Source organism: Sebastes fasciatus, chromosome 14 (assembly GCF_043250625.1).
Source record: "Sebastes fasciatus isolate fSebFas1 chromosome 14, fSebFas1.pri, whole genome shotgun sequence".
Classification (NCBI taxonomy): Eukaryota; Metazoa; Chordata; class Actinopteri; order Perciformes; family Sebastidae; genus Sebastes; species Sebastes fasciatus.
In genome coordinates, this window is record NC_133808.1 from 20087382 (window position 1) to 20103966 (window position 16585).

A 16585-nucleotide genomic window follows, 5' to 3' on the forward strand; every position below is an offset into this window, starting at 1 on the left:
TAATTTATTGTTTAAAGATACATTATATAGCTGTTTTTCACCTTTCTTTTACATTATCTTACTGATTTGTTTTAATGCACTATTTAGGTTGTATTTTTTACATACATTTTAATAAACATTATTTTTTGCCTAGATGAATAGACTTAGCAGGTTACAGACATAGGAATAGTCACACTAAATACAATTAAAGGCACTTGTTAGGAAAAAGGCTATAATAGACTTGACACTTTTCCCAAAATGTATGTCTATATCTGGCTACAAGCACAGAATGCAAACCAAAACAACATGTGAGTGAAGAACAGAGCTAATTCACTGATTTTACAATCATGTACAATGTACAAGCCTCACATGAGCAGATCAGGTCCCAGAATTAAAAACATACTGCATGAAACTGTTACTGATGATACTTTAGACAGTTGATCAGCAGTAAAGTGCTGTTTTTTATTCTTTTGTATTAACAGTAAAGCACTGTTTTCAGCAATAACAGGTTAATACTGTTGAAATCCTGCTGTAAATTAACAGCAATTGTTTACAGTGTATTATTCCATTCAAGTCGTCCTTTAGATATACTGAGAGCAACAGAAGCTGTTTCCCTACAGTGGAAGATAAAGCAATTACTTTTTAATTACGAGGTATAATTATGTCCCTTTCATTTTAATAACAGGTCCAGTACTGACAAATCCATCCATGCTATCAGTTAAGAGACTTTTTTAATTTTTGTTATAGAAATGATCTCCCCTATCAGCATTTCTAGGCTTATAAATAAAACATTTCCATATGATTTAGGTAGTCTGTTACTTTTCTTACAGTCTCATAAGTCCTATCATTTACTTGGATTTATTAAAATATCAGGTTTCTGAAGAGAACACTGAATTACAGGTTTTTCTAAATGTTAAGGTTTTGGTCTGCTTTTAATGTTGAATTAATGTTAGGTTTCGATTTGAGACAACCACACATGAGATCATTGCAAAGCAGCTCAGCCAGTAGGTGGATCTGAAAACTAAAAGAGAGAGCATGTTGCTTTCGTTTCCTCAGGCTCCTCTCCTCTCCTTGTCATTACCACTTCGTTAAATCTCCTCTGTGCCAAATTGAAATCCTACTACTGGTATTGATCAGCAGGTGGCGACATTCATTCATCATTTCCTATAGTTCACTCCTCCAACCAATAGTTTCCATATGAGGCGTTCAAATCCCAATAGGCATTAGAAGGTCCTGGCTTTGTGTAGTCCTGCAGAACTGCAGTGTGCAAATATATAAAAGGAACTTTTGACAAGTTGAGATAATTGCATTTAAAACACCATAGGGCGAATTTCCTTAGTTTTCCTCATTATCTTTAGGCCTATATCTCAGCTGTTTTTCATATTGTACATGTTGAAGGGAGGGGTGCATCTGTTAAATCCTTTAATAACAAACAAAGCACATTTAACTAAGTTGTATTGAATTCCTCATTCAAGAGTTTTTAATAATTTTTTCTCTCCAATGGCTGATAATAAAATACCTTGGCGAAGGCCAAACTGTAAATTAAAGGACTCATTTTTCCTCCCCAATAACACCATAAATTAAAAAAATATGTGTTTTTCCCCATTACCTCATTATTCATACTTAAGAATTATGCATGTAGTTTAAGAAAAGTATAGATATTAAACAGTTAATGTATGTATCTACTATGGAAGCAGTATATTACTACTGTTTTTTTGTTTTCTTAACAAATAACTATTCCTGTGTGATTTGATAATTCATGCATGGTGGGACGAGACAGGCATCAATGCAACGTCACAAGTGTAAACACACGTCCATCTGACTCATGCACCATCACAACAGGGGTCATGGAAACAAACAAAAAAAAGCCCTGCATAGGGGCGAGGCTGTGTGTTATTTTGACACAGATGACCTACAAATCTGACCTTTAGATTGTGCTCATTAAAAGACAAGTTTCTTTTATCTTTTAGCCACAAGGACGAATGAAATGCCATGTGACCAAGTTCAAATATCCTGGCTCAGTAATCTGTAAACATGGTGTGAAACCAGCCGCGTCACATATCGTCTTATAGCTTTCAGTATCGCCTTCGACTCATTATATATCATTTGTTATAAAAATGCAAAGAAAATAGTTTAAAAAAAGGAAATATGTTTATTAGTGTCTTAGCACAATGATTACATCCACATAAAAACAACCTCTCATTGAACACGTTTATTATAAAAACATACATAAAGCCTCAATTTGGAATTATTTCAGTAAACTGATTGTTTATTCTGAAAGGAAAGTAATCTCTGCACAACTTTTACAACAATCTTTCCTCCTCAGAAGGACATCATTAAGGAAGCAACATGTATTGTGCATGTATATCATATGTATTGAGCCAGAATTTGAGGATCCAACATATCTGTAGTTAACGTTTTCCAACTATTTGGTCAGTCTTTTCCATAAACATTGACCTGAGGCACGCTTGGAGCTCATGTCTATTATTTGGTGCAGTAACTTAACATCAGAAAAAGGGGTGAGGCACATTGACAGTGTGCAGAGAGGGTCAAACTACCCTATTGTACAAAACCAATGAACGTATTAAGGCTATAAAGCTTGACAGCAAAGAAAAGTTTTGCTGATTTTAATAACACTTATGGTTGCACTTGGTAGATATGGTAGTTTGTAGGGGTGTAAAAAAAACAGCCTCCATTAAGGAGTTCAAGGAGATGTACTGTAACCAAAACGCCATGAGGCGTTCTTGACTGTATGTTACTCATGGCTCTTTGCTTTTGGCACAAAACAAATACAATCCATCAATTACCAAAACTACCCCAAGTTCCTCAACCCCTCTCCTGTGATCTGTACTATACAGACTACTTGGTCATAAGCACTTTGGTCGGCTATCGATCAATAACAGCATAAAGATTGACTTCAGCGTGAAGTGTATGAAATTATTTCAGGAAGAAGAAGAAGAAGAAGAAAAGGAAGTGAATGTGTAGTGACTTCCTAAAGCGTGGTCCATGTTCCCTTGCCTTTACAATCAGATTTGTATCAACTAGACTTTCAAAAGGTTCTACTATTTGAGGCTGAGAAGAAGCAGTAGTGGTAGAAGTATTCTTCTGGAAATAATTCCTGGCAACAATTCTCAGATTGATTCCCTAACGTCTCCCCTTTTATTTCACTGCACAGTTCTGCTACGTTTAGGAAGCCTGGGACTAGTTTTATAGATGCTCTTGCAGAAAGACAATTGGAATTTTTGCAGACTTTAGCATAGGTGGCTAATTATCCAGCCCGGTCGCACGAAAAGGCGTATGAATGACACGGTAATGTGCGAGGCAAAAGCGTGTAATAAGAATGCCGTTCTTCACAAACACAGGACTTTCAACCATTAGTCCGGTGTTTTTTAATTTTGTAAGCTACGTTAGTGACGTTTGTGATGTGTGTTTTCCGTACTTATATTAAACCCAACCATGAGTTTTTTTCCTAAACCTAACTAAGTGGTTTTGTTGCCCCCTGCTGGTACAGCACCTTCATACATGCATGTAATATTCACGCCTCAGCGAGGCAAAACGTGACACTGACATGCTATCCTCTGGTGGAAAGGCAAATCCATTACACACTATGATATTGGATTGAAATATCAAAGTAAAAGTTAAATCCTATAGTGAAGTGATCATTCATGTGTCAAAATTAAACCAAACAAGCTCAATGCTGTACTATTTTTTTCCTACTCTGTTTCCTTTTAAAATATTGTCATCAGAGAGAGCATAGTCTCTAAAAGTAAAACATGGAAAGGCACAAAATACAGTTTGTTTCAACTTCTCTAAGGCAGGTCACTCTTAAAATAGTCAAATGAACCTGTGCAGCTTCTCATGACTAAATATTCCTTATTTTCAGGGTGAGAGATAAGTCGAGAGAAGTGTAACAACCGAAATACACTGCACAGCCGTTCCCAAAGTGCAACTATCATGCATTATTAGTGCAGGATTTTCCTCTTGGACATGCTGTCAGCTGTGCAACAAAGTACTGAAACATGTGGATCATCTGCAGAATGAAAGTTACATCAGCAGAATGTCATGAGAATGGTTCTGTTAAGACACTTTGATTTAAAAGGCTGGGATCCACTAAATGACTCTGACTTGGAAGCTTGTTCTAAATAAATGTGTGTGTGAGAGAGAGAGAGAGAGAGAGAGAGATAGAGAAAGAGACAGAGAATCATTCAGCATAGCAAACAAAGTGAGGGCAGTTTTTGAGCTCCCATGGTCCATCTCCATAAGACTGCAGTTCAACAACTGTCTGATGGTCCCACTCTGACTATTGTTTTGGTGCAAGAGAGTGATTGGCTGGAAAGTGGCTCACATTTTGTTGAAACACTCCTTGGCGTTGGACCACACCTGGATTCCCTGAGACAGTGATGGAGTGACAGAACAAGAGTGGAAAGAGAGCAAAAACAAGACAATCTTTAAGAAAAACAGATGGAGAGCAGAACCACTGAACGCCTGACATTTTTTAAGCAGGCAAGTATACAAAGAACAAACACACTGTAGGAAAGAGACCCCATACCTTCTTACACATGCTGATCTGCATAATGGCATAGCTGATTAGTGCTTCGCGCAAATCTCTGTCCTTCTGTTCCTTGAAGCGTTCGATGTCTTCCCAGGCTGTTCGCACAAACTCTCTGAAGACACAATCACAAACAAAAACACATGCTGTTGTCAGTCATTTAGAGTGGAAGAGTAGAGGTGGGGGAGAAATAGAAGTCATGGTAAAGGAGGAAGAACAAACAATGTGGTAGTTTTCTGTTTTCAAAATTACTATAGTAATATTTATTTTAATTCAAATGTGTTTTTGTTGATTGTAAATGATGAATAAAACAATAACTGGGAAAGGATTATTGTTTTTCTCAACAACGCCCACCCGTGTCACAACCCACCATCTGCTCACACAAAAACAAACAAACAGAAAACCACAGCGGACCACAGAAGATAAGATCTATTCTAAATTATGGATAAAGTCATTTAAAATTATAGACAACAATACAGAGAAAATATCTATAATATACCTTAATAGTAATAGAAAAAGAAAGGAAATGGAAAAAATGAAAAAGATAAAACAAAAAAATAAATACAAATAAAAATATTAGTAATTGAAAAAAATAAAAATAAAAATAGCTACTCTGAGATTATTGTAGCCTGATGTCTTTTTATTCATAATTAATACCTGATTTTGACTGTTGGCTACCTGACCTATGATTCAGACTTTAAGAGAGTAACTCCATCCACCACTTTTTGCTTGGAAAAAGTAATCAGACAGAGGATATACTGTATTTCCAGACAAAGAGTGGAATACATTTAAAAGACAGACAAATTAGAGGAAGGTGGTGGAGGATTGATTCATTGGTGTTGAGCTTACTGGCACTCTGTGTTCTTCTCCGTGAGTGTTCTATCTCCGTCCTGGATGCTCTGCTCCAGGGCTGCCAACCTGCTGTCCCTCTGCTCCTGGCTCTCTTGGCCGAACAGTTTGCTGGTCATCCCCTTCAGAGAAAAGACGCGTACTGTCTGCACACACAAACACACACAAACAAATTAATTGATTCACTGATGTTTTTATCAAATCAGATCACAAAAATGTTTATTAATACACACCTATTTCTGTTAATTTATATGCATATTCATGCACAATTTAGACAATTGACTTGGAGAAAGTGAAAGATAATAAAGCGAGTGTGTGAGTGTTAATGCGTTACCCCGGTAACCAGCTCTTCTTTCTGTTGTTTCTTTGTGACGAGGTCCTGAGCTACCATCTCCAGCTCATACTGGATCAAATCATGTTTCCTACACACTGACCTTAATTCACAAATACACACACACACACACAAATTGAAACATTTTTTTAAAAGTTGAAAAATATGTAGTCCTATTGTATTGTTGCACCCTGATACTAATATTACAAACAATCAAAGAGAAATGATGCTTGCATTACCACAAATACTAGAGATATCATAACAAGAAAACATCAGTGCTTGTTGACACCTGCAGGTCTGCATTGTGTGCTCTGTTGAAAGATGGTTTACATATGCTATAAAGCATTTGCATTGACGCTGCTGCATGCCGTCTTGTTTTGAATAGAAAGATATAGAAGAATGGCAGCATGAGACGGAAGCACAACAAGCGAGTGTTGTACTTTTGTAACAGGCAGCTCTAAAACCCGCCTCAGAAAAGAGTGAAAGTACGCATGCATGAAACATTATTTCACTGTTGTTTACTGTGACTCTGTTCAACTCCGCTCATTGGAGTCTGGTTTTTACAATGTTCAGGACTGTGTAGTCCATCTGGAGACATGTGATGCTTTAACGTCAATTCCACTTCAACACATATGGGGATATTTCTTCAAACCAAATGGTAATGAAGTGGGCTAATCTATTCTGATCGTCTGTTAATACCGATGAGAGCATAAATTAACTGGTAATACGTTGACAGCTTCTTGTTTGGCCCGGTATAGATGTCTCTCTAAACACTTACCTGACAGCGTCAGTGTAGAAAAGGTATTCTTTCAGTTGGTCTGCATAGTGCTCTTCTTCCTCCAGAATGTCATCTATTGATGCAGCGTACCTGTACACAAGTCACATTCATAAGGTTTCTACACACTCAAGGGGAGTTTTTCCTTGCCACTGTCGCATAACAATGCATGCTCATGGGGGGGGATCTCTTGTTGGGTCTCTAAAATATAGAGTACGGTCTAGAGCTGCTCTATGATGTGATTTGACACTATATAAAAATAAACTGAATTAAAATTGAATTGAAGTGAACCAATAAAAAAGAAAAGCATTATGTGTGAAAATGTGTTTAAGTCTATTACTGCTTTATTAAACACATTTAAGTGTAAGCTACAGTTTGAGTCTATGAGAGAGTACACTAGCTGAAGGTGCATCTATAGTCTACTTACGTGTCCATGTGGTGGCCGGCACTCTGTAGTCCGTCTCCCATCTCTTTTTCAATAGCACTCCACTCACTGGAGACACAACAAATTCAGGCGTACTTAACTTGAATTGAAGTGCTTTGTGTGCTACCATCTGCTCATGAATGTATACGTCATTATTTTTATTTTATTTACAAAATTCCTCTCGAAGCTTCAAAAATCTTGAGCTGAGCATCTCACACATAGGTCAAAATAATACAGAAACAAAAGAAAATGGTGAAGACGAAACATGGCATCTCCATGAATGAAGGAATTACCCTGCGGCCGCCTTTAATACTGAATTCATCAGTATGTACACTACATGTAGAAGAAGTGTACCTCCGTTTCTTTATGCCAAAAAATACAAAATCTTTACAGATACAGGGGGAAAAGAAATTATGAAATTCAATCTGATGTAAAATATGATGTGGCTTACATGTTTCTATAAGCAACTGTGTAGATCAAAGGTATCTGGATACAGTATATGCACCAACTGTGTTTTAATTTGAACATAGGGCTTGTTGTTGCTTTATTTCGTTTAAATGAATGCCCTCTTTTAGGCCAAAACTATAATTTTATTTATGTAGAAATGCACTAACAACAGAACAGGTCTTTCTCACCTAAAGACTCTGCCGTAGTTACCGTGGACCTTGTAAACTCCATACAGCCGGTCTGCTACTTTCTAGAATAAAGACAAATTAATCATTATTACATTATGGATAATCAGAAAAATAAATCCAGAATAATGCTAGTTCATAAATAAATGTAGGCAGCGCTCAAAGAACAGGAGCCCACACAAGCTGACTGTTTACTACTTGGCCAAGCCAAAATGGATAATGAAAATAAAAAATCTAGCGAGCTAAAGACCCAGATATTTTTCTCAGGAGTTGGCAGACTAAATGTGAGTGAAATATGGATGCCCATGTTAAACAACAGTATGCAAAAAAAAATGTAAACCATTGTTCAAACCTAAGCACACAGTTAAATAAAAGGTATAGGGGAGTGTGTGTGTTTTGCAAATGCCAAAACTCACCGCCCGCACCCTCAGTAACTGAGAGATGACAGTGTTCAGTTCATCACTGTACTGTTTCAGTGCTGTGAATCGCCTGGAGAACACAACACATGGATCAGAACTCAAACAGTGTTTAACCGTATATCTAAGCATTTCTTTGTGTTGCTCTAATGTGAGATGGTTTTCTAATGAGAAAACTCTATTATCATAACTCTATTATCATACCTCTTACTAACTGTTTTGCCACTGGGATCATTCATTTTTAATGAAGTCTGTCTACTCATTAACAACTCTTAAGAGGCTATTTCACAATAATTCAGTAATCTGACTGAATCTCCTGCTTTGTATAAATCTTGGTAAAATGTTTCATAGGCAAACCAATGAAAAGTACACTTTTTTTCTGTCTGTTTTACACCTACTTGTCAGGGTTCTTGACTCTTAACATGGCACTCACAGACTTTAGTTTGGAGTCAACCTGGTGGGAAACAGAATTACATATGTTAACAGTGTTATATTTTGGTAAACAGGAGAATTCATGAGGTGCTTCTGATATGATCCAGTTTGCTCATCAAGTGACTGAAACACTGACAATTTCACAACAAAATTCTCAGTCAAGCAATTCAGCAACAGAGGAACTTGATGGATGTTTGTAAAACAGTTAGACGTGTACTATCCAACTAGTGTGGTGTGAAGGAGATTAAGTACGACTAACTGTATACCTTGTCTTGGAAACCGGTCTCCAAAACCGCCTCCCTCCATCCTTTCTCCTATGGACAGATGATTGACAGATGACGGACACATGACAGACAGGATTATCAACCACACTGTGTGAAAATGGGGCTTTCCAGCAGACAATTGCACTATAACAAAACATCACAACGGGCTGCGCTGGATTGAGTACGTTGCTACAGGCTACAGGGAGAACATGGAATACAAAACCAAAAGTTCAGTTAAAAGGTATATGGGGCCATTATTGTCAAAACTATTTGCAAATGTGTGTGGAGAGTTGTGTAACTGTATCTCAACCCGGGTGTGCCTAATCAGATTTGTAAATGTGTAAAAGAATCTCTAAATACGTACTGAGATTTGTGAATTTGTACAGGAATCTGCAAATGTGTATTTAGGATCTGTGTGCGTAATCACATTTTTTAAATGTATAAAAAAAAAATCTCTAAATCTGTTTTCAGATTTGCAAATGTATTGAGATTTGTAAACGTGTCGACAAATCTGTAAATGCGTACATAAGGCTTTCTTATTCATGTCAATGAGATCACTGTGTGGGTGCTGCAGGAGGTGTCATTGCAGAGGGCTCCTACAAAAACAAAGTTCAGCCTCCATCTTTTCCACTGCAGCGTGACATTGCTTCTGACTGGAACTGCCCTTTCATACTTCTTCTTCTTCTTCTTCTTCTTCTTTGTCTGTATCCTCCCACCAGCGCAGCCTCGTGCATTGTTTTGCCACAATGCTATTGTCAGTTTGAAATCAGTTTGAGCGTGTGCATGTTTGCATATGTAAGGCAGAAAAATTCAATGGAACATTATGTGGAACATAATGAGTAAGTGCTAACCTCTGTCAGAAAGAGGAAGAAGATCTTGTCATTGGAAAGGACAGGATGCGATGCAACACGCAGCAGGAAGTTTTCCAGACCGACTCTCCGTCGCTCAACAAAGTCTGGGTCGAGGTTGTCTGCTGACAGCTTGTGCCACACAAACTCTGCCTGCAAGAGGCACAATCCAGGGAGTAAAATAGAAGTGTGAATACCACCTCAAAAGACAATGGTGTATACCATCTACTAACAGGAAGAAACAGACTATGAAACAAAGAGTAAATAAATGTCATTAACTAACTACAGATGAAGTAATTCTATCATCAAAAGTCTCCTTCCACCTACAGTATGTGTCACTCACCCTTTTCTCCGGTAGTGGAGGGATGATGATGTAGGGGTAGGTGACCAGGAGGAATGTTCTGAGCAACTCGAACTCGCTGTAGCGTCTCCACAAAGTGTCAGGTGTGGCAAGCGTACCTCCCTCTGGAACAGTTTCAGCTGGTCTGCAGACAGAGGAATGGGAATAAATAGTATTGTTATGAGGTGTCATCATAGAAGTGGTAGAAGATAGATAGTGATAGGAGTGGTAGGACATTTCAGCGACTGTTCTTGATCAAAGCAACTTGAGACACAGAATGAGCAACATTTCACATCTAACTTTGACTTTGCCAGCGGCCTTTTCTTGAGTAGGGGGTGAGGGGAAATAATCATGTCGGAGGCATAGCGATTAAACGATTCAGCACCTATGGACAAAGTTTCTTAATTGGAATCCTGAGAGCTCCCTAAGTGCCAGCTAAATAGTCAAGTAATGAGGACAAATTATTTTTGGAAGAGTAGGGGGTCTGACAAAGTAATGAAGTAATCAGTGCAAGCAATTCTGCTCCTTGATCTTGTTTCGTTTAACCGGCTTAAATAAGCACAAAAGGCTAATTTCTCTTTTAGTAATCAAATCAAAGCCCCAGGAGCATTAAAGTCCAATCAAATAATAAGATACCCAGAGATTCACAGCCCTGTTAGAGGTTGCCAAAGTGCATCCCCTTCGAGGAAGTATTTGACTTAATTACTCTAAGGACACTACGAAATAACATTGTGCAAGATAAAGCAAATATGCTCTGTGTGCTTTAAATATTGATGAAATGTTGGTGTAAGCAGTCCCACTCTACTCATCTTGTAACTGCTGTTTTTTTTCTCTGCATCACCAAGTTGTTTTGCATATGCTGTAACACTAATGTCACAACCAGGCTGAAGAAACTGAAAGTTGTGCATGTATTGCACAAAGTAGAAAAGGCCATTAAATGGCAGCAGACAACCAGACAATCTAAGTTACGACCTACCGTGTTTCTATGAGGTAGACTGTGTAGGTTTCCTGCATGTTAACCGTGTTCTTTCCTGTTCTCTTCTCTGCCTCCGACACGTTTATCTCCATTTTTCTCAACAGAGCTGTCCCTCTTTCCACCATCTACACAGACAAGAACAAATAATGTGTGAGCATGAGAAAAAAGGCAGTCGATGAAAGGGAAAGTATAACATTGAATGAATGAATGAATGAATGAATGAATGAATGAATGAATGACATTATTTCGAACATAAAAATAAATAAAAACAGATACAAAATAATAACAAACAAAACAAGAGTAATAGTGTCCGAAAAAGAGTAGGTAGAAGTAAAACTTATATTTCCCTACCCCTTTCTCACTTCTCCTCTATTAACTCATATATTATAGAATGATAATATAATATAATATAATATAATATAATATATAAACTATCCCAGATTTATTTACATCCCAAATTAAATATATGAACAGCATCCCAAGTTTATTTACAACCCACATATCCATCCGGAGTTAAGAAGTAGATATAAACCAACCCTTAACGCAACCCTTATCACAACTCTTCCTCAACCATATACCTCCCAAAAAATATATTTTTTGTATGGCTTTTTAAATTGATTTATATTTGTGCTCCGCTTCAACCCATCACCTAACCCATTCCACAAATCCACCCCACAGACTGAAATACACATACTATTCTTTGTTTTACGTACACAATGCTTTTTAAAATTACATTTTCCTCTTAAATTATAACCCCCCTCCCTGTCACAAAACATTGTTTGAACATTGCCCGGAAGTGAATTATGTCTTGCTTTGAACATAATTATTGCGGTTTTAAATGTGACCAAATCCATGAATTTCAAGGCATGTGACTTTAAAAACAGTATGTTCCCTATATATCCCACATTATTAGACATTACACATTAAAGCTATGTGACAAATATAAGAGGGAGCATCAAAACATATACTGTATATATATCAGCTGAACATACAGGTGTGTGCAGGGTAAGTGTAGTTCAAGATCATGTCATTCAAGAAAATAGCAAACAGCTGTCTGCTGATACTTAGCTAACATCAAATCATAAAAAAATACAAAGTCCAGTTAATACTTATGGTAAAACAAGTTGTTGCTTGTTCTGTTTTTGTATGTTTTTGTATTTTGACATAATATGCTATGGTCCAACCACTAATGAATCATATTTACCTCTATTAACTTGAACCTATAGGTCCTGTTGGGTTGTGTCTTATATATTGTTGTGTTTTGTTGCTGTCGCTTTTGATGTTGTGATCATTGTTGGTAAAGACTGTAGTGTGATTGTGAACTGAAATGTAGCCTAAAACAGTTTCAAAGTGATTTAAGTGGACTCCAGGAAGAACAGCTGGACTTCAGCCACAACTAATGGAGATCCGAATAATAGATGAAAAGTTCTCAGGGACTACAGAAAAGACACTTTTCCACTCTGGTGAACAACAAAGTTGTATTGTATTATAAAAAAAAGACTGACAGGCATGAAACCAGATGGACACAGAGTGATGGGACTTACTGTAACATCAACACTGTTATGACAGACGTGTCACAAGACAACACAGGGCAATACTAGCACCTTTAAGTACTAAACAAGTGGTTGCTTATGTGCTTGTAAATTGTCCTTTCTCACTAGAAACAAAAGCAATTAAAGACAAGACTTGCAGGACACAAACATGGCTAATTTAAACTAAGCTCAACTTTAGGGTTTAGCATGCAGACTTGCTACCTAGCAACCTAGCTGGCTGAAACTAGGTTAGGCCTGTTGTGGGAAAGTTTTCACTCAGAAGTAAACACTACTTTAAACTCCTACAAATGTTTGAGAGAGAAGAACAAAAAGCACGACCGTGTTTATGAGGTTGTTCTCGGATTCTGTTGAGGTGATGTCGGTGTTTCCAATCACTGCTACTACTTCTTCTTCTTCTTGGATACTTGCAGAGTCTGCCATCATCATCTGGTTGTAGACGAGCTGCTGCTTGTTGTCAGCTGAGCTGGCAGGCTGCTTCCTCTGCTCTGCGCATGCGCGGTTCACACTGAGGACAGTGACTACTAGCCTATAATTATTGATCCAAATAAATAAATTATATTATCAGTGTCCATTAGATCATAAATGTCTCAACAAATAAAATATGAGTAATAATAACATATTATTATTATTATTATTAATAATAATAATAATAATAATAATAAATACAAACATGTATACATTATTGAAAACATGTTATTATCCAGAGTAAAATCCAATCCAATCCAAATTTATTTATAAAGCATATTTAAAAACAACAAAAGTTGACCAAGGGGCTGTACAATCATACATTAAAAAACATAAAAACAACACAATAAAACACTAAGACCAACTTAAAACCAACAGGACATTAAAATAATAAAAGAGTTAAGACCAATGGGAAAGGAAAAAGGATTAAAATAGTCAACTCTCATGCCGAGCCAAGCCAAAAGCCAAGGAATAAAAGTGCGTTTTGAGGTTTGATTTAAAACATTATTATATCTCAAATGCAACAATTCAGTTAGGCCAGGGGTCAGCAACCTTTACTATCAAAAGAGCCATTTCAGGCAAAAAAAATAAATAAAATCTGTCTGGAGCCGCAAAACATTTGAGCATTGTGATGAAGGAAACACAGCTTATAGTCTAAGTATATAGTATATAAGTCTACTGCAGTGAGGGCCAAAGAGCTAATGTACTACTGAGTATTAGGGCCACATTGAGGGAAAAAAATCTGAGATTTACAGAATAAAGTCATAACTTTACGAGAAAAAAAGTTGTAATATAATGAGAATAAAGTCATAACTTTTGAGAAAAAAAGTCGTAATATAATGAGGATAAAGTCATAACTTTTGAGAAAAAAAGTCGTAATATAATGAGGATAAAGTCATAACTTTACGAGAAAAAAAGAAAATAACACGTAAAATTACTACTTTATAATATTATGACTTTATTCTTGAAATCTCAGATTTATTTTTCCTCAATGTGGCCCTAACACTCCGTCGTACCATAGACCTACAACAATGATAAATGAAAATGAAAATGTAAACAATAAACAGTTATTCATTTCCATTTTTATAAATCCACAGGGAGCCACTGGAGAGGAGCTGAAGAGCCGTATGTGGTTCCAGAGCCGCAGGTTGCAGACCCCTGAGTTTAGAGGTAAAGATAAACTGAGTGCAAGTAATCAGACCTTGACTTTGTACTGAAATTGCTCCAACATTGCAAGTGACCACATAAAGTGTTACTTTAGCTTCAATTCAGCAACAGATCTGTAATTCCCCTGTGTTAATTTGCAGGTATTGCAAAATGCATGGGATTAGCCAACATGATTATGGTTGAAAGTGGTGCACATTTGAAGCAGATAAATTGATAGCTTCTTAAAGTTTCCAGGCAGCTGTGCTGACTTGGTGAACCCAATACCCTCCTGTGGCATCATTTGCATCTTCATTTGACGCCTTCCTTTGGGTAAGGCTGACATCTACTGGTGGGATTTTGGTTTGGGATTTGTTTATTTCCATTTTGTCCCCAGAGCCTGCGCTCTTGTTCATATAGTTTGATTTCTTATTTTTGGCAACTTTGGAAAAAAAAATAATGACCCTTAGCCTAAATATTTCAGAATCTCAAGTATAAATTAAATGTTTTCCTGCACTTAAAGATTACCAAGTAGTTACAACAGGAAATAATAAGATGCTTGTGTGTTGACAGCTACCCATCCTAAACTGTGATCCTAAATCAACGCTTAAACATGCTGTCAGATACCGTTCGACATGAAGATTATGAGGGTTTTGTCATATCAAAAACGATTGGATATTGCACCATAAATTTAAGAAATAACACAAATTCAAATTGTTCTGACCTTTTATCCTTGCTTTCATGATGTTTGAAAACAATATTCTGAAAAAGGTGCCATAAGTGATGAATTTCCTCCCTGTTGTGATATCAATTGGTCTCTCTCTGCCAGATGTGCATGAGAGGGATGCGGTATGCCTCAGGCTAGTAAACAGCACAGAAACACGGCCTTTTAGTTCCTGTGGTCACGCTGTTGTGCAGCGTTTAATGTTTAAAGAGAAGGGTGGAGCAGCGTTTTGTAAGGAAGCATTTTATATAGATGCCACTGGGCATGGAGTGGGGTGTTGGGGTGTTTTGGGATGTGGGGTGGATGAAAAAGAGATACAAAGAGGGAGGTATGAAGGTCTGAAGGTGAGATTAATTAACATAATGATTCATTATAAAATCATCAGTGATACAGGTACTGTAGGGAGGATGGATGGAGTGATGGATGCGGTTTCAGGCTGACAGCGTGTCAGGAAAGCTCTGCGCTTTGACCAGCCGTAGTCACAGCAACAGCATAGTTACCATTCTTTCCTGCCACTGACCTCAAACCAGGCACCACCACTTCCTGTCCGCACACACGGGCACGCAAACACACTTATACACACACACACCCACACACACCTCTGGCCCTATTTGGATGACTATAATCGGCCATTTGACAACTTTTTAGAACCGTCTGACCAACGTTGAACACTGAGCTACAATAAGCTATGTAGTGTGCTAGGGTGTGTGTGTGTGTGTGTGTGTGTGTGTGTTTCTTCCTGTCTTGTCTATATTTGGAAGCTCTGGTCCAAAGCTGCTGAGTGACTATAATTCAGATGGGTATGTGTGTCTTATACACTGAGTCATGATATTCATGTCAAACTGACTGGAGACAAACAACAATAATAACTATTGTTGATAATATTGATCAACTGGACATTGCACATGCCAAAAGGCAATTTTAAAAATAGCAAATAAATTGAAATTACAAATGATTTTCAAACATTTTTTCCAGGTACGTTGACTAGAAAAATCTCTCAGTTCACTGGTTTGTTTGACTTTTATCTGTTGCTCAAATGAATCTCTTCTTTCCTTTGTACACTTAATGGTTAGAGAATATAATTTCCGTTAATCTGCCTGTTGAAGTTTGACTGTTAAGCAGCAGAGGGCAGCAAAAATCCAATAATGTTGATGAACAACAACCTGCGTTGGATCAATCAGAATCAGTATATGCACAGCAGCACTGCACGATGAGGTTGGGTGTACTGTAATATGAGTTTGAATAAGTATAATAGGACTTTTCATAACAGGAAACACACAGGTGTTACTAATAGCATTAACAATGGCTCCACTATAGTCTCTCAGTAAGCCATTACAGTGTGACACTAAACCAGCAGGCACAACACCAGGATTAAGGCATCCTTGTGCTTTTCCTAATGTGACATGTCAAAATGTCCTCGATGGAAAAAGGCCTATTACTATGATTTCGTATTACATATTAATATATGCTTGACACAATTCAATGGGAGCTATTGTAATAGGTTGTCAAACTATTGCGCTATTAACATTCATGTTTAACATGAGTATCAATGTGTAATATTAACATTATTGTGTATAAATATAATAATAATAATAATAATAGCTTGGATTTATATAGCGCCTTTCATGAAACCCAAGGACGCTTAACAAAGACATAAATAAACACAACAAATGTAACAGAAGCTAGGGGCCATAGGCCTTGGTGAAGAGGTGGGTTTTGAGGAGTCTTTTGAAGACCAGAGATGGTGCGTTGCGGAGCTCTATGGGGAGAGAGTTCCAGAGGGTGGGGGCTGTCACACTGAAGGCTCTGTCCCCAAAAGTTCGCATTCTTGTGTGAGGGATGGAGAGCTGACCCGTGCCTGAGGATCTAAGGTTCCGGGGCTGTGT

At 37.4% G+C, this 16585-nt stretch overlaps 1 protein-coding gene across 1 annotated transcript; it reads right to left on the reverse strand.

Annotated features, from left to right (window-relative positions):
• Positions 1 to 2111: 2111 nt before the first annotated feature.
• Positions 2112 to 12859, reverse strand: LOC141782820 (sorting nexin-4-like). The gene is made up of 14 exons (XM_074659583.1): positions 12686 to 12859; positions 10815 to 10939; positions 9842 to 9983; positions 9502 to 9651; positions 8654 to 8701; positions 8354 to 8409; positions 7956 to 8028; positions 7543 to 7604; positions 6911 to 6976; positions 6487 to 6576; positions 5712 to 5811; positions 5378 to 5523; positions 4529 to 4643; positions 2112 to 4368 (listed from the first exon to the last, which is right to left on the reverse strand). Exons 1-14 carry the CDS (start codon positions 12791 to 12793, stop codon positions 4321 to 4323), a joined length of 1329 nt encoding a protein of 442 aa, XP_074515684.1. The 5' UTR covers positions 12794 to 12859; the 3' UTR covers positions 2112 to 4320.
• Between the last annotated feature and the right edge of the window lie 3726 nt (positions 12860 to 16585).